The sequence below is a fragment of the Larus michahellis genome, chromosome Z, assembly GCF_964199755.1.
Source record: "Larus michahellis chromosome Z, bLarMic1.1, whole genome shotgun sequence".
Classification (NCBI taxonomy): Eukaryota; Metazoa; Chordata; class Aves; order Charadriiformes; family Laridae; genus Larus; species Larus michahellis.
This window is the reverse complement of record NC_133930.1, coordinates 1,563,840-1,582,423: the sequence shown is the minus strand read 5'-3', so window position 1 is coordinate 1,582,423 and position 18,584 is coordinate 1,563,840. Positions and strand designations below refer to the sequence as shown.

The 18,584-nt window shown below is 40.9% G+C and overlaps 1 protein-coding gene across 1 annotated transcript in view; it reads right to left on the bottom strand.

The window, feature by feature from the left end:
* Window positions 1–1,035: 1,035 nt before the first annotated feature.
* The window catches only part of MBD2 (methyl-CpG binding domain protein 2), a 38,965-nt gene continuing 21,416 nt past the window's right edge, over window positions 1,036–18,584 (bottom strand). Inside the window, exons 4-7 of the mRNA XM_074569845.1 lie at window positions 11,266–11,356; window positions 10,347–10,524; window positions 3,047–3,187; window positions 1,036–1,511 (exon numbers count right to left, since the gene is read on the bottom strand). Of these exons, the coding sequence (XP_074425946.1) occupies window positions 3,058–3,187; window positions 10,347–10,524; window positions 11,266–11,356 (399 nt within the window). The 3' untranslated portion in view covers window positions 1,036–1,511; window positions 3,047–3,057. The remainder of the gene's footprint in view (window positions 1,512–3,046; window positions 3,188–10,346; window positions 10,525–11,265; window positions 11,357–18,584) is intronic.

Here is an 18,584-nt window from a genome sequence, read left to right as displayed (position 1 = left end):
GGGAGCCCAAGGAATAGCCTGGTGCAGTGCATGAAGCGAGGGTTCACACATCCTGACGTGGGTGGAGGTGTCAAGATGTGGAATCTCATATCTTAAATAACCTGTAAGCACCCCCAGCCCCAGTTCCCCAGTTCAGCCGCTGTTGGGAAGGGAAGGGCAGCAGTGGCCCAGGACAGGGCCACGAGATCCACCAGGGTTCGGAGCCAAAGGCCAGCGATGCCCTTCCCTCTCGGTGGTTTTGCTGATTTCCAGATAGAAAAATACCCTTCAACCCAGAAAATCATTCCAAACCACTCCAAGGATCACTAAAGCATCACCATCGTGGATTAATATCCATCTTTTTAGTACCAAAATACCATCTTGCTGCCAACAGGTGAAAGAAAGGCTTCCGCCAGAACCAGGATTTTGACAGAAAGGGGATGAAAACATTAGTGGAAATTCTCTTGTCAAATTTGAGTCCAAACTTTGGAAACTTCTTTGGGCTTTAATACAAAGCTTCCTTGTTTTGACAGAAAACATCTTTTCATTAAAAAAAAAAAAAAGAGAAGCATTTTCTTCCCCTCAAGGCTTTCCAGCTACCTGCAGTGGTTAATCACTGAAAAAATTAATGAGAGACAAGATGAAGAAGTAAAACAACATGTCAGAGGAGCTCCGTCAGCCTTTTAAAGCCACTTCTGTGCTGGCTTTACTGCACTTTAACGTGCAGCCGTGTGACGAGTAACGTCCTGGCATTTTCACCCCTAAAATGAGACTGCACAGGAGAAGTCACTCACGTCCCCGTTCATGAACGCTTCCACCAGTAATTACATGACACAGCTCTGGAATTAGAACAAGAACAAACTGGTTTTAAATTCAACTCACCATCAACAGCGACGTGTTTTCACTCCTCTTCACTCAAGTTCTACTTTCTGAGTTTTAGCAGGCTGGGAAAAAAACTTGGTCTTTTCCAGTATTCTCTTTTATTCTGCCCAATTATAAACTGAGAGAAGCCACTTCAGAAAAAAAAAAAAAAACCACACCACAAAACCACGCCAATTTGCTTGGAATATAATCATTTATTTATCTTTACAGTGATGACGGAAGAATGTACAGGTGTTTTCACCCATAGGTATAAAAATCTGTTTATATACAGAGTCACAATAATCTTTAATTGGGAAATCACTCTGTTCTCCTGATCCATCCTTACCAAAAACCACAGGAAAAACAAATATTTAGTACAGGCAATATAATTCCAGTAGGTTTGCAACCTGGCATCAAAAGCTCAGCTTTAGATTAAGGGTAACGTCTGATACTTAAAAAAGGACTTTAAGTCATAGGACACAAAATAAAGTTGCTTTTCAAATAAGATATATACATCAAAAAATAGGAGTCTAAAAAAGGCATTGGTTTTAATGCTATTAGAAAGCTATATAAATGTGCATGGGTCCGTTTCTTCTTATAACGAAAGACCGAAGGAGAAAGTGCCTCTGTCTTTTAGGAAGTTCCTCCTGGGATAAGTCAGTTAAAAGTACCTGTAGAAGAGAAAGAAACAACCCCTTTTGGAAAAGCAAAGGCCGGTGTTACATCCAGCAGAATGATTTTGTCGGAGCAGTTAGAGCCGGGTTTCACTCCGTATTTGAAGTACCCCATAAATAGTTCATAAGTGGGTAACAAAAAAATCAGTAGAGTGGACGTAGCTGCTCAAAAAGCTTGCTCAAGGCTATAATTAAAGCCACCGGGGCAAAAAAAAAAAGGCGTTTTATAGAATGTAGCCAACACGTGTACGTTTCCACGTCCGTTGGCTATGTACGCGTAAATAGGTAACGAATTCACAAGTTGATGGAACTCAAGGTCTCCTGATCCAACTGATTTCGGCAGAGAAACCACAGCAGCAGTGCAAAACCAATCACGTCTACCACCAGATTCATGACTCTGCTACAAAATAATTATTTAATGCTAAATTTAAAGACTCAAAATGCCACTTTGATTCTGAAATGGCAAAGCTTTGAGATCTCACATCTTAAAACAAGGTTCTTTCTTGGCTTCCTTCAAAGTTATCCATAATTAGACTTTTCTAGGAGAAATACTCAGGGATGAAGCGTTTAATAGTAAATAGCGGTCATTTAAAGTAATTAAAAGATTCCAACAGCCTGGAAAACACCAAGACTACTGGCCTGTTGAGTGGCCAGTAAACGACACTGGCAAAGGGCTCTTGTCCACAACTTAAAGATCAAATTTCCCTTTATGTTGCACTGACACTATAAGGAATAAAAATGACCGCGCGTTAGGAAGAGGGTTGAATCCAGGCTGGAACGTTCAGCAGCCGTGTTAAAGCAGGTCACAGCCCAGAAACTTCCATCCCATGGCTAAAAGTTACCTGAATATAGTATTCAGAGCTGTATAAAAGTTAACTCCTTTCAATCTGTCAAATAGGAAATATATATATTCTTTCCCCTTGTGGGCAGTTAACTCCAGAACAAAAAAAAAACCAAAAAAAAAACAACAAAAAAAGAAAGTAATTCCCTCAAAATTACACAACCATCTCCAGATGGAATTCTTGGTTGTTAAAACTTCAGCTAACTCCTCGTGAAAAGGTCAGATCTCAAAGCCGTGCACTTTCATACATGAGCACCATGAGCTCAATGCAAACGAGAGAATGAATTCTTCTTCTTCCACAGATAATGAAGGAAAAAAAAAAAAAAAAAAAAAGGTTTTTTAAGAAAGCGTTCGGCCCATCGACAGATTGGTACCATAAACAGGTATAAGATACAAGGCGGAGCCTTGGAAAATTAATTTGTAGAGGCATTATCCATTTAAAAATAAATAGAAAAGTTTCAGGAACTTGTTGCGTAATTTCACCAACTGAAATTTTGAAGAAGAGAAAAAGGCCGGTTACTTTGATTGCTTTACCCCAGTTTCGCCTCAAGAATCAAGTGCCAGAAAATACACCTGCACTGGTTTCGAGAGACTGGGTCTTTGCTGTGAAGGATGAAAGCCACTGTTTTTTCCTCCCTGGTGATCTGTGTGGCATTTAACATCAGGATGTTCATGTCTATATCTGACTCACCTGATTTCTTCTTATGCTTCATCTCCATTATCCATTTCTACTTCTATATCTTTTGTTGTATCAGCCGCTCGTGACAAGATGTCTGCCATTAGTGCTTCCTCCAGTTTTTTACGCACTTGTTGCACCCGCTCTTCTTGTTTTCTGAAAGGAGAGAAGAGAAGAAGGGGCAGAGGTGTCAATCCTTCACGTCTACGAGTAGGCTGTGAGCGTAACACTGGCATAAACAATGACTCAGGACTGGTTTCTCAACTCTTATTTCAACTCAGAACAGAATATGATAGAGTATTTTCAGCTGGAAGGGACCTACAAGGATCATCCGGTGCAACTGCCTGACCCCTCCAGGGCCGACCAAAGGTTAAAGCGTGTTATTAAGGGCATTGTCCAAATCCCTCTTAAACGCTGACAGTGTTTGGGGCACCCCTCTAAATCCTTATTGACTAGCTGTGTTACCTTCGCACGCACACGGGGACGCAGGGAGTGCTGGGCACTAAGACTGAGAGCGCTCTGAGCCAGAAGAAACCTCTCCGGTTCAGCGCCAAGGGTTTATTTTCCCTCATGCAGAGGCAGAAGGATTGAAAGCGACATACGATCCTCCACTCCCAGATGAGCTACTTGAAAAGACCAACCAGAACGTTAATGGACCAGCATGCCACTGGACTATCTTTGTCAGACTGGCTTTTTTCTTTTTTTCCCCCTTTTATTTTTAGGGCAGAGACATTTTAGGGTGGATAAGCGACAATCATAGCAGGAGATTCCCATCAGGAGCACTGTGAAGGAGATCTGAGGCAACCTCCCTCTTTCCCAGCATACGGGGGTGTATACCAGGAGCACCTTTACGGGATGGTGGGGCACTGGGAAGGTTCCAAAGTGCTCAAAGAACCAACTCCAAGTCGCACACAATGTGTGTGCAGGGGAAGAACCTCAAGGAGCTTCACTGTTCCCATTTATTTCATTAATTATTCCTACCTATCTAGTTAGTCTTATCTAATAGTCAGTGACGCATTTAAGAGGGCAGCAACTTCTGCTGAAACACAGAGGTACGTTAATTCAAAAATACCACCTCCATATCAATATAAATGTAAAATATTTTGATTCAATGCTTACTTTGGAAGGTAATATTTAGCTTTCAAATGCTACCAGAAAACAAGAAGTCCCCGTTTCAAGTTTTCCCAAGAGAACACAAATTCTGCATCAGACCCAGTGTTGTTTTTTTTTCACATGAAAATCCACTTGTTCTATCAAGCTATGTTTTCCAAAAAAGAAAACCTTCAAACAAAATATATGCTTTAAACCGTCCAGAACTCAACAGAAGCAGGCACAGGAAAACATTCGTTAGTGCCACAAACTCCCCGTGGCTATATTGGATGGCAGGAGAGATACGAAGAACACGAAAGCTGGGGAGAGCAGGAGGGGTACCCAACACGCTCCACAGAAGAAGCCTCTGAGGAGCTCCAGCCTCGAAGGCTGTTCAGTTCTACGGCTGCAACCACTACCAGCACTCCCCGAGTACTTTGAGGGGGCCGTCTGCTTGCAGAGATAGCAAAAGGAAGACAAAAAGAACAAGCTGGTTCAGTACAGATCTTGTTTTCTCTCTTCTATCTGAGGTTTCTTATCCTCATTTTCTATCTTCAATATACTTATTGTCCCAGAGCTGTTGACTTTCAATGCCTAGAGAGTGATCTTTCAAACCCCAGGGCAGAGAACCGACCATAAACCAAGATGCCTTATTTTTCGCAGAGCCTGCGACAAAGGAGAAATAAAATTATAGAGTGGCAAATTCAGTATTCGTTAATTGAACGAAAATGATCCCAAGAGCACCCATAAGCTGAGATATAACTTAAAAAAAACCCAAAAAACAGTGATAAAAAGTTGTCACCATCTCACTGTTGGAATACACCACGAATTAGCCAAAGATTATGGAAAATAAATAGTTGAAGTGTATTTTATTTTTCCCCTTTTTGGCTTTAGAATTTTGACTTGAAGACAGTAGGATCTTTCCCCCATCCACAGCCTCCAAACTCCATCGCAACAGGCTTCAGACTCCAGTCAATAGCCGTTTACACCAGCCGATCCCTTCCCTAGATTCCTGGTGGTTCCTTACTCAGGGCTAATTTAGGCTATCACGAAAAATGTGAACATGATAAATCCGAACGCTTAACGACAGCAGTTTTGAAAAAGGGCTTGAATGACCAAATCAAAGAAAGCTGCTGGAATATCTTTATCAAGCTCCCCTTTAGAGCACAAAGAAAATTCCAATGAACTAAATACAGTAGGGATGCTTCCCTACTCTTACAAAGAATGGATCAAGAATGAAACGTAAATGTCCCTTGAATGAGGTTCTGGTCACTGGGCATTTTAAGTGTTTCTCCTGGAAAAGCCCTGGAGTATCACATATCCAGCGAAGATCTGGGTAATCATCAATCCTCCCTTTGTCAAAAAAGTCACGGGGTGCTTACTGCCCACTCAGTAATCTGAATTAAGCCATGAACTGGGCGAGAAAGGAGGCCCGTTCCAGGCCGTGAATATTTCATAACATCAACGTGTATCAGCGAATGCACTTGCCAGAAAGCACACGAGATGTTTATCCAGAACTTTCAGTCTTGGTGCTACAAGGTCCTTCCCTGCTTTGCTCTTCAGTTTGTTGACCAGACATGGAATCTAACATAAAGGCCGGCAAGTATCTTTTATATCAGCTTTGAGGAGTTGGGCACGAAACAATCATAAGCTTTACCACCTCATTAGGCTCCTATATTTGAGATTTTCTTTTAAATGTGCTTAACTATGTTGATGAAGTTTTGAAAAACATATGCTGAAGTGTAAGCTCAGCCTGTCCTAGATTTCAGAATCATTATCCTGATTTGTAATATGCCCCTTCCTGCCATCTTGGACACATGGCTGTAGTGTTTAACTCTCACAAAACACAGAAGCGACGGCCAGTTTATTTTATCTTGGACTAACTCCTGATATTAAGGGCCCAGGTTTCCTATTTACAGTGTACGTGGCCTTTTTCAGAGGTTACTCCCTACTTGCTTTCCAAACTCACGTGAAGACATAGCTTTTCCCAGTTCTCATTTCCACATTTTCAGCCAGCTAGTTGTTCTCCCAGGGAACAGCCAACAAATAATTCACAGAGCTCCCAGTCCTGAAGAATCTGCTCTTCTAGCAAACAGTTTTAAAGTATTAAAACATAGCTTTATTTATACAAGTCATATGACTTACAAAGCACATGAACTACCAAGAGCAAATGTTTAAGAACCAGCAGCAAGAAAACACTAATAAAAGCTAATAAAAAGTGCCCATCTTTAACACTAAGTAAAGCTCTAGGACTTAAGAGCATCTCCATTCAATGTGATGAATTTGACTTCTTATACTAGTTTATCACCGCAGTTTTAAGCAAAACTGCTTTAGCCCCTTAAGTCAGCAGGGTTAGCAGTGCTGCCAGGGAAGGCAAGCGTGCTGCCCACGAGTGTCCCCTCTTCTTCTGACCTTATTTTCAGTGGAGAGCTGCTTTATTCCACAGGATTGTGGATAACTCTGCATTCAGATCATTTCCCCAGTGCTTAGCACGATTTTATGTGTCCTCACTAACTGCACTCTTCTCATCCCACACAACTAAGCGATGAGTGCACGCTTTAAAGACACGTGTGATTCCACACTACCGTATGCCACCAAACTATGATGCTGCGCCAACCTGCCCTCCGATCTCTCCATCTATTTTTCTAGATTGCTAAACCTATCGAGGATCCATTTGATTCAGTTCCTTATGTGCTGGCACTGCAATATGTGCTCCATATACTTCTAGTAATAGCACTTAGCTGCAGCAGAAACACAAAGGGATCTTTACATGTAGGATGGGTGTCAGATTAGATGGGAAAAATCCACGGAACCAACTTGTCCTTGTCTGAATGCCAGTTCCACTTCCCTCTGTGTTGGGAGGGAGGCAATACCCCTTTTCCCCTGCTCTTCCAGTACATTCAAATATAGTATTTTTTGAAGACACTCTAATCAAGAGCCATCACTGTAAGTGCTTACATTAATATTTACTCTGTTTTTAAAAAAACCCCCATACTCTAGAGCTTCTCAGCAGCAGGGATTCCAGAAGTCTTGCCCTAACCAGACCTGAGAAGCACTGCTGAAAGGAGAATTAATTACTGGTATGTTGACTGTATTTACTATATTATACTAAACTCAGGTTTAGGGGCATCTGGTAACTCCCCCCCATGCATACACCACTCCAACACATCACTTCCAACAGATCTTTCCCATCTCCTCCTTGCCTCTCAGCAGAAATTAAGCACTGTTGAGATGGCATACTCTAAATGCTAATTACAGAAACTCTCAGATGCCTAGTTATCGTGCTTTCCTGGCACACGTTGTGTTAAATTCCTCTTTAGATCTAGGGTAGAAAGTTTATTTTGTAGCCGAGATTGATAAGGATTATTTAGGGTTTTGCCTCCCTGCAACACACATGACTTTACCTTCCAATTTTCTTACTCCTGAGGAGAGCTCAGACTGTGGAAACACTCTCCATCTCTCATTTTCTTCCTTTGGCACATTACAGTTCTCACCGGCTTTGGTCCGTCATACCGAAAGTGAGATGTGTATAGGGTATTGAGGAATATTGTGAGGGACTAAGCTACAGCTGACTAGCTTGGACCAAGGTTCATATAGCTTAAGATTCAGACGTTCTTAAACGCATGCCAAACAAACTTAGAGAGCATTAAACTTGAATTACTCTCCATTCCTGTCTCCTGGTAAACGCAGCTTACTTTTAAGGTTAAGATTAAGATTAAGAGGTACTTTTTCTTACCCACTACTGTGCAGGGCCACGACACAGCCAGACCTACTACGTTAACTGTTACGCTGTGGCAAATTTAACAGGTTACGGCTACCCCTAAGAAAATGCAGAAGTCCCGTTGCCATGCTATTTGAAAAGGGCAATTGCAGAGATACCCGAGAAAGCTCAGGAACAAAACCCACTGGGTGATGGGAAGTGCTCAGCAAAGAGCCTAAACCGGGCAAGAGAAAAGGGCTGTTGAAAACTGAAAGGTGGGATTTTCAGAAACGACTTACATGCTTTAGGAAAAGAAATCCCCTGAAAACTATCAGCTTTAGAAAATCCCACTGAAGAGAGAGATATTTGAAAAGACTGACAGAATGGAGTATGAAGCAGAACAGAGCTGTGAGTCTGAATTTTATAATATATTGCAAAACTTCATCCAACTGGAAAAAACAATCCACCTATTTGTTATTTTCAGAAGACAGCATTCCCCAGTTCATCCCAAAAGAGAGAAACTGGTTAAAGCAGTTATCTAGCAGAGACACAAAGGTTGTCACTCTCAGCCTTCCATGGAAACGGAGGCGACTCAACGGCACAGTTACAAAGAACATAACTAGAGGCTGCTCGGAAAAGGAGCTAAAAGAGAAGTCTCAAGATAAATGATCTCAGTACAGGACAAGAGAGTAAATGGGGAATTCTAAAAGCCTGCCTCAGGAGGCTCATACTTGGCTGTAAAGACCACCGGGACCCACACCATACTCATTTTACACGCTTGCCTTTCACAGGACTAGCATTAAGAAGCCCAAAACTATTCAGAAGGTGTAGCCCACAGCTGAGAAAAAAAAAAAAAAAAAAAAAAAAAAAGGTGCTTGTCCCTAGTGATAAGGAAGCACGGTTGTTTCTTAACCATGAGTTTATGGGAGGTTATTTAATGTTTTCCTAGTGAACGTGCTGAACCAAAAAAGGAAATTTTGCATTTTACTCTGATTATGAAAGAGATTTACCATTATTAGACGACCGTGAATACTTCAAGTTAAACACGAGTCAAGCTGACAGCTGGCTTATTAGATGTAAACAATTGCTATGATGTCCCTGAAGATTTTATAGCACAAGAGAATATCTGCTGGTACCTGACCAGATATCCCCAATGGTGAATTTTTTCCTTAGCAATATATAAATTCAAAAAGCAATTGTATTGCTTTCCTTAGTGAGAACAGGTGCTGTACTCTGATACTGCTTCTTCATGCAATGCGTTTTCTGGATGGTTTTCAAATGAAAGCCAGCTTCGCACAAACAGTGTGAAACGGTAACTTCTAAGAATATTTAATCCTTTCGGAGTGAGCTGCCAACGAAGTCACGAACCATCAGAGGCACCAAACTGGCAGCATATTCACAGAGGCAGAGCTGCCCCAGTTCAGAATCTGTGTCCCGCCTGAGTTGTCAGTACTGTCTGACTACGAATTCAGAATCTGCTTTCTAAAAACAACTGAATAGGAAAGAAGTAATTTTGTTTCCAATAAAAAATAAACGTTGTCAACAGCTCTCAGAAAGTTTCTCATCCTGCCTTGTAACTTTCTGTAACAAAGCCAGAAGAGCTTACCTTCTGAAAGCATTTCAAGTTGATGTTTAAGAAAATAAAGCAACGTAAATCCCTAAGCAAAGGACCAGGAATCGGATAATTCTGTACCTCACACTAGCTCTGCAGGAGCTTCAGCTAGCCATCTTAGAAAAGAATGTGATAGCAGTGGACTCTGGTGCTGAGTGAATTCCACTAAGCGGCAAGATCCAAGTTTGGTCCTCAGTTTCCCTACGCAACCTAGAATTTAACCAAAAATGTGATACTAAATGCAATTTTCATCCCACGTGTCGATTCACGTTAAGCAATACTAAAAAATAAGTGGATGACGGGATTGTGCCCTGTGTCTTGCCACACTCTGACAATTAGTCAGTGCAACAAGAAATCTGTCTCTTCGCTCAGAGAGCCTGCTTTCAGTATCCAAAAAAAGGATGAGTTTTTCTTCGAGAAGAAAATTAACAATGCAGCTATTAAAAAACCAAAATCGTTGCCCATATGTGAAAAGATCTATCTGTGCTCTTCATATCATATCCCGATCTCCCACTTTAAAAGAGTGTATTAGCCACAAAGCTATATGCTATAGGGGAATATTCTTATTCTCCTTTGTTGAAATTACTTACTTTTTAAATGAGATCAACAAATTAACTTGACCAAACCAGAAATGGGAAGGAAAAAAGCCAATATTGATCATGACTACAGCTTAATGTTTAGGGCATTCTCTTGGGGAAGAAAATGTGGATTGTGACTCATACCTTAGTGAATATTTTATATTACTTTTTTGACCACAAAGAAAGAACCCAGGTTTTCATTTTTTCAAGTTACTGAACTAAAGGTACAAGAAAAAGGTTGACACTTCTCTTCCGTTATCTCCAGGACTGCGCTGAGCCAGGAAGGAATCTAATTGAACTTGCTTTTCGTTTTTCCAAAGACTTTCTAAAACTTACCTAATGTCATCATCCGTGACTATGAATGCTTTGCAGAGGGGTTGAGATGTATTAAGCCAGACGGCCGGGTTCTTCTCAACAGCTGCAGAGAGCTGCCCCGTGATAGGCGCGGAACTGGTGTGCAAAGCGCTAGCAACAGCTGATAACAGGGTATCGTCATTGTTACCCGGGCCAACTCCTAAATCAAAGATAATTGAATAGTTACCATTCGCATTTCATATACAACTTCCAGCGGCAGAGCTCTTCTCGGTTTGTAAGGTTACGTACGCTCACGATACAACCGGATACGTGGCTGTATCGTCTAAACAGTTAAATGCAAGTTCTTAAAAATGGCTTTGTAATAGCACAGTTCTCAGTTAAGTGTAAGTTAGCGTTTCAAAAGGCATCTCATTTCTAAAATTGGCTAGGTTTTTTGCTTACACTAGCAATCACAACATCATTAATTTTTTAATAAAGATGATCACATCATAAATTTATGAGTCACATATTGAAATAGTTCCTTTGCAGCTTCACAGTATTAATCCATGCCAGCAGAGTCTTTGCTTTAATGCTACAAAGTATTAAATTAATTCTGGAAAATAAACACTGGAGATTTTTACAACCCTCAAATTCCTGAGAAAATCTCCCAAGCAGTGGAACAAAGTTATTAATTTTGAACTATGACTCAAACATACTTTAGATCAACTTTCACCAATAAGAGTGCAGTTCTGAAGCGTGGTTTATATTAACTACATAAATGAACTAAAAATAAGCAGAGTTTTGGAGACTGAGGTATTTTGTCAGCAAGAACATTTACAACTTGAAGTTTACTTAATCGGACTGTAAACTGAAAACTTGTTAAGAGCATCAAAAACTCTGTCCTTTTTAAGCACAAACAACTTGGTGGATCTGAAGCAACTGCAGTAAGTGAACACAATACCTTGAAGACCTTTAGGTAGCTCCATGGATTTTATGATTTGTTCGCTGACATCCGACGCGCTGAGGCCTTGTAGTCTTTTCTCCCAGAAAAGCTGAAAAAGAGAAAAGAAGATCGCTCATTAGAAACAATTAAAAAAATCCCCTAAATCAGCTAATGGAAATAAACAGTCTTCAAGATCAAAACAGCATCAGAACAATAAAAGACAGACAGTGCCTACCAGCTTACAAAACAATCAACCTAACAGTCACAAGCTACCAAAAAGGTAATATTCCATCTGCTGATGGAGTTTTAGCCATCGGGAACGTGCTTGTATGGAATTATGCAGTGTGTGTTGAGGCACTGGGGACGGCTCTGCCCGCTGGAGCACCAACCGCAACGCCAACCAGCAGCTACAGAGCTGTGCTGGCTCCACGACCTCGCCCTTTCCGACGCTCTATAGATCTCTCGACTTAGCTGGAAATAGAATCACAGCTTTCATTTTACTTTCTATCGTCTTGTTTAGTAGCTGGGAACGTTTCCGTTTCTCACAGAAACCAGTTTCTTAACCTAAGAGATTTTTGTTTAATGATCCAGATTTCCCTACTCACTCCGATCTTAGTGGTCCAAAGACTCCTCCTGAAGTTCTGGGCTGGAGATCAGCCACGTCTGTTCTTTAAAATGGGGCTTTTCTATTTCACAAGATAGTGATGAAAGCTAGTTAAAAAGTTGATTTCCATTCCCTGGGAAGCTACATTTAACAATCTTAATAAGGAGGGAAGCAAGAACGTCGCTATGCAATTTCCTGGGGAAAGGGCATTCAGAAATAGTTTGATTTTTCTGCAGGATATAAGGGAGGGGGGAAAAAACAAATATATTTCTTTTCATGCCTCCAAAACCTGAGAGAAAAAACTAGACATGCAGTTATTCTCATTCCTAGGAAATTCTTGGTTGCAGCTGGGTAACCAAAAGCCTCAGTTGAAGGCAGGGCTTTCGAATGTCAGATTCTGCTCTCAAACTGGAAGTGAAACAGCTAGAAAATCCTCTTTCGTCATCTATGGAACCCTATATTGCTAGTGTCATGACATCATAACTGAAGCATTTACAGCAATGATTCTTATTCCAAAAAAAAAAATAAAAAATTCAGATACAGAGGTAGTAACAGCAAAGAGAAAAGCAACAAGGAGTATCTACCTTAGCATTAAGAGTATACTACTGATGGAAAATATACCATGCAGTTATGCTAAGAAAAACGCAATAATCTCCACAACAAGTCTGTACAGCTTTGTGAATCAGTAGGTTGAATGATACTTGTATTGCCTGAGAGATTAGTATGCCATTTTATAGAGACCTACTTATTTTAGTGCTCTTCTCTGGACCACAGGACACATTTGTAACCGAGTTTAGACCTAAGTGGCTTAGAAAACCCCCACAGGATCACCTAAGCAAGCTCTTCAGTTTTTTTGTGAACTACATTTCACATGTTCTTGATATCTCTGTGATTTAACAGCTTTTTGAAAATACCCATTCCACTTGCGTCTCATTTTACTAGAGCTACTTAAACTTCAAATGCTTCCAGTAAACTGACTCCTCGCTTGTAACTAGAATTCATTTTCAACATTCCAACCCAGGTTTGAGCTACACAGTTAGTTGAGCATCAAGGCGCCTCTTTTACCCTGTTAAATGGTAAATATCTAGTACCCCCAGCCATTCGCTCCTGCTGTTTGCCACTATTGCCAAGCCCCCACCCCAAGAAAGCACTCTCGATGCCTTGTAGCAGTCCTTATGGCTCTGGGGATGAAATGGCAGCGCCTTAAAGCTGTCTAGAACGCTAAAGAAATCCTTCATCACAAAGGCAAACCCAGCAACTCACTAGCCAAATTCGAACAGGAATATTAGGATTCAGATAAACGAAGTCAAAGTAAAATCCTATCAATTCAACATTTCATCACGAGGTTAGCTTCCCATCTTGATAAAGCCTCTACAAAGCTTATTCATGTTTTCCGCTGTTAAAAGAATTCACCCTTTGTTCCCCTTCTGCATTTCGTCGACTTTTAGAAATAAACAAAAGGGCCACCAACTCCAAATCCGAGCCATGTTTTTATGCTACAGCTAAACACAAGCACAGCCTCTCTTCATGCAGGATAAAATTAATTGGGTCTACAGCAGCAAATACAGCACCAGCTACAATCAAATATTTCTGGCTTTTGATTCTTCAGTTTCCCACTCAAATCAGCTCAGTACACACCACAGAGGGAATGAGTAATCAGGAGAACAGTTTGGTCCTGTGTAGGAGAGAGAGGTTCTTGAAGAAGGACAACTAACCCATATGAAAGCTCAGAAGATTTGGAAAGCGTAGTGCAATATCGAGAAGGTGGAGCTTCCGACACCAGCACTCGCTCAGCTCTTTAAGCACCGATTGCAAACACAGGGCAAAGTCCACACAACTATCAACCCCTCAGATGACTTTGAGGCCAATGTCAGGTAGAAAAAAAAGCACTTGGCACTTAGACACACCTGTTAAAACAAGACTGAAGCGAAGCATATTCCTCGCACAAAGCTTCCAGCACCATTACATACAGTTATTTGCAAATGACAATGCTGGTGGTCCAACTTTTCATCTCCCCAGATCTCACAAGTCACACTTACTAATTTTTTGCTCAGATATGAATCGCATTCCTCGAGTTTTATTATGAAGCTTGAACTTACGAGTCCCCTCTGAACCCCTGTTATTTTTTCCTGCATCCTACTGAAGATTCTGAGCTGGATCAGTCCTGGACAAGTATTTCCCTACCAGCTGCACCAGGAATAGTTATTAAGGGACAGAGAGAGAGGGAAGGAAGCTGCTGATAGAAATTCAGAAAAAGCTTTTCTGTTACTCCATTTACATGATGAAGACGCAACCATTCCGCAGCAACGGAATACGCATTCAAAAAGATCACGCAAGTCTCGACGTGCAGAGTATCTGCCCTAAAAATAGCTTACATTATTTAACTTGCAACTCTCTCACCATTAGTGAGAGCGGGAACAGAAAAAGAGAAAATAAAACTCAGGTTCACAGGCTTTGTGTTCCGCTAAGCAGAGAATCAGGCAATAAAATTAGGAGCAATTCATAAAAATCCCATTTAGTTTGAGTTAGGCATCAGCATCTGTAGGCCGTGGCCTAGGCAGATTGTCCCCTTGGCATTTGTCTCCTGCCCAAAGCCACCCGGGTTTCAGAAAACAAGCAACAGCCCTTCACGCAGTGCAGCTACTCCCATTCCATAAATGACTGCCAGCAACAGAGGCCACCTTCTGCATAATAACCTTACTTTACCGCACAATTAGAGGTTTCCTTGGAAAATGGAGTGAGTTATCCAGATTGTGGGCTTTTCTCAGCTTGAGTTCCCTGGAGAGTACCGTAATCCCTGGCTGATAGGGCAGGCTGATAGGTTCCAGTCTTCCTTCCTCCTGCTGAGAACGCACCAGTGCAGCCAGAAAAGCAAGATTCGTGCCTCCAGGAAAGAAGTATTAGCAAAGATGAGACCCTGCTATTCAGTAGTGAGAATCCTGACGGGACCAGGATAGGAAGGCATGAGAGAAGAACCGGATTTCAAGATTCATCATTGTTTTGATGTCCTGTTTCATTACTAATGCAAAATGAATAACCACTCCGAGGATTCATCAGTCAGTTATGGGTATTCATCTTGTTGGAGGATGAAAAATGGCTTTATCGCAGTTTTGTTTGAAGTAGTGGTTAGCGAACACGCACTGAAGAGAGCCTAAAACCCAGGTCCTTCATTTACTGATGGTTTGAATGTTCCAGATTCAGAAAGACCCAGCAGCCAAGTGCTCCATTTACCAGGAAATTAATCAATATGCATTATGCCAAAAGTGACCTGTTACGCAATAACCTCCTGCCGAGCAAGAAACGTATCCCTTATCGCTCAAACTTACTATCCTAAGGGCAGCCCTGGGTTTTTTCCTGTGGCAGAGGAGGCAGCAGAGGAATGCAACGCCAAAGTCCCCAGGGTGGAGCAGGATTTTCACTTCCTTGTTGTTCCGCGACTCCATAATGGCAGAGCTGTACTACAGCTGTGCTTCTGCAGTTCTTTGTTTGGAGAATTATAAAATATTGCTTCCTCCATAATTGTTTCTTGTCCAAGAAAAGCTCTTTGTGACTAATGGTGAATTATAATCTAACCCGTAATCTCTGTAAAAAACACAATCTCCTAAGCAACTATTATTTCTCATTCAGACAACAAAGAAATGATAGATTAGCCTCTCTATTGCAAGAGCCACCAAATACAAACATATTATGAGCTGCTCCTTTTCCTTAGCTAAATAGAAGTCAATTTGCAGTTGCTCAAGCAATGGAAGCCTACAGGAAATTTTTGCTGGAAAGGAAACCATTCCAATTCTGTTATTTTTAAAATGAAAGCACATACGCTCGGAGGGTGACTGATTTTTAAGTCTGTACATAAAATACAGTCAACGTATCTATACTGTACTGCAGACACAGGCAGCCTGCAATTTTGTTAGCCTTTAAAACATCTTAAAACATAGGTGAGACCAGAATGCCAGTTACCATTTGGGAAACTGCTCAAGTGATTGACATTACAGGCGGTTAAATGAGGAAATATGATTAAAGAGACATCTTTTCAAAGCCTCCACGGAATAATTTGAAAGGAATGAGAATTTCTCCAGAAATCAGGGAAACTTCTTTCCTCTTTTTAGATCCAGTTGCTGAGTTGCTCGGCTCTGCTGCAGCCAATCAAAATTTCAGCGTTCCTTTAGTTGCCCGGGAGAGGGAGATGAAACTTAATCTCATTGGGTTCCTTCCATCCCTCTTTTTGGTAATTCTATAACAGATATTAACCAAGAAGCTGAAGATTTCCAACCCTATCCTTTAAGTTGATCCACAGGAAAGAAAATCACATCTATTTGACAAAATACAAAGTGCTAAGAACTAAACGTGTCTTTCTTGTTAAGAACCGCTCACAAGAAGACATACATAAAATGACATCCTGCAATTTTTCTCATAAATTAGGCTTTTTAGACTGCATATACCTTATGCCAAAAAATGACTACGGTCAGATTTAATTTTTCATATATAATGCTATTCAATAATCCATTACAATACAATCCACTGCAAAAATATGTGACAGTGAGTATAAAAGAGACTTTCAAATCAATTTTAAAGAGTACTTCTGGCCTACAGATAGATGATGTTATAAGTAAATATATCAGGTTTATCCTAAGGTGTTTTTAAAAAGAAAATAGACTCAGATTTGTCCTAAGGTGGTTTTTAAAGGCGGTTGTCTGCCACAGAACTAGAGGAATCAGATCACGTAACACCGACTACCTGATTTTCTCAAAATGAGCTTTGAAAAGAAGGATAGCCCTCTTTTAAACACTCGAGGTATATTCATGGAACGTTATTAGCCACAGGTATCAGGAAGATCCGGAGGTCAATGCTTTGCAAATTCAGCATTATGATTACCGCGTACATAAACATCAGCTTTACCAGTATGGTTTCAAATATCTCTACCACCACAACCAACAGCGTACATCAGAATTAACTAGTGATCAGTGGGTCCTCAGGAGTCAAACCTCTCCCAAAGCAACACCTCAGGTACATTTGGGACACAGAGGTAAAAGAGTGAGTTTTGTATGCAACCCTGTAAAAGGTTAATAAGCGTGGAACAGCGTGAACCAAGAGGCTCTAACACAGGAAGAAGCAGGTAAGTGCTCTACGTAGGACACAGACCTGGACCTTTTGGAGGCACCAAGGTACAAAAGGCAATGATCTGTAAGAAAGAAGTTTGATTTGCAGCACCATTCCTGTTGATCCAGTTAGGTACGGAACGCCTGACAGGCAATTAACTCCAGTTTAAGTGATTACATAAAAGATTTACTGCCTATAATAGTTTTGGATAGTTACAGGACTTCCTCTGCTTCACATTCACTCTTCTCCTTGAGGAATACTCAAATCCAGAAGCAGAAGTGGAGCATTAATGTGCCCTGAAGTACTGCTACATCTAGTGGCTTTTTTGCTAAATACGAATGAGGGAGAAAAAAAGTGATTTTAAGAAAATACTCAACACCACTTAAGAGTAAGATGACAGATACAGCTGCATGATTTTTTGATTCATCACTAAGTCCAGTTTCAATTTCAGCAATGCTCATCTGACTTTTTAAAATCCAAACCACTACCCTTAAATTAATCAAGAATGTATCGTACCTTATCAAAACGTACTAAGTCTAACAGTGGAGAGGAGGCCAAACCAAGGGGGTTTGGGTTTGGTTTTTTTTCTTCCTTGCAGGGCCCACTAGCAATCTTTCAGGATTCCTTTTCTTACACCGGTTTATCAGTAGACTCTGCAAGGGAAAGAAACCCAAAGCCACCGAAATAATAAGAAAACCTACCCTAATTAAGGTTATGGAGAGTCAAAATATTTTGAGCAGGTTGATACTTCAAAAAGAGACAGTAAAGCACTTTGAAGAAAGATGCAATGGAGGCTAGGAGATTTGCTATTTAGGAACTTACAGATACTCCTATAATTTGATTAGATATGAAGAATTCAAGAAATCTTCATGGATTGACTGGTACCGGTATTTGAAAAGCCACACAGAGGAAGAAGACTCATAGTTAAGAGAAGTCTAGTGCGTACTAGAAGACCCTGCAGAGCATGCCTGCATACACACACAGCTCAAGTTCTGACACTACCCACTTCCAGGGTTCTCCAGAACATTTCCACTTTCTCTTGGGTGAAGTTCTCCACTCTGATAATCACTAATCTATAATACCTTTAAGAATGGCTGTGAATGGCTTTAAGATGCTGTCTTGCAGAGCTGTTGCTTGAAAAAGGCTTAAGACAACCTTGTGTCACCTGTGTGGAATGAACGAGCAAGCTGAATATACGGACCCAGCAGTTGCCACAAAGCTCCGCTGCTCTAATTGACAGATTTACCTATATGAAGATCATAGGCAAGCTGTTATTAGTTTATCTTTCCAAGAACTACCACAGGGTTTACTGCTTAAAGAAGAGCCGCTGCCAAACATCTTCCCTGCCAACACCAATAAGCATGTCTTCTCCCTCTCAGGTCATGAAAAAAACTACTGACTGCCAAAGGAACTACACTACTCATTGATTTTGATCTCTACGTAAGGAGGCAGGCCAAAGAGAATTTTCAGGGAATTCTGGTTCGACTGTCTTTTGAAAAGGGAGGTACAATAGATAGAAGCACATAAAGCTTTCAGAGCTGGCTAACCGAAGCAAAAATCCCTTAAGGGATCTGGGCCAAGGATTGAAGAAACAGGGAGGAATGACACTGGAAGTGGTAACTGAATAAGCTTTATA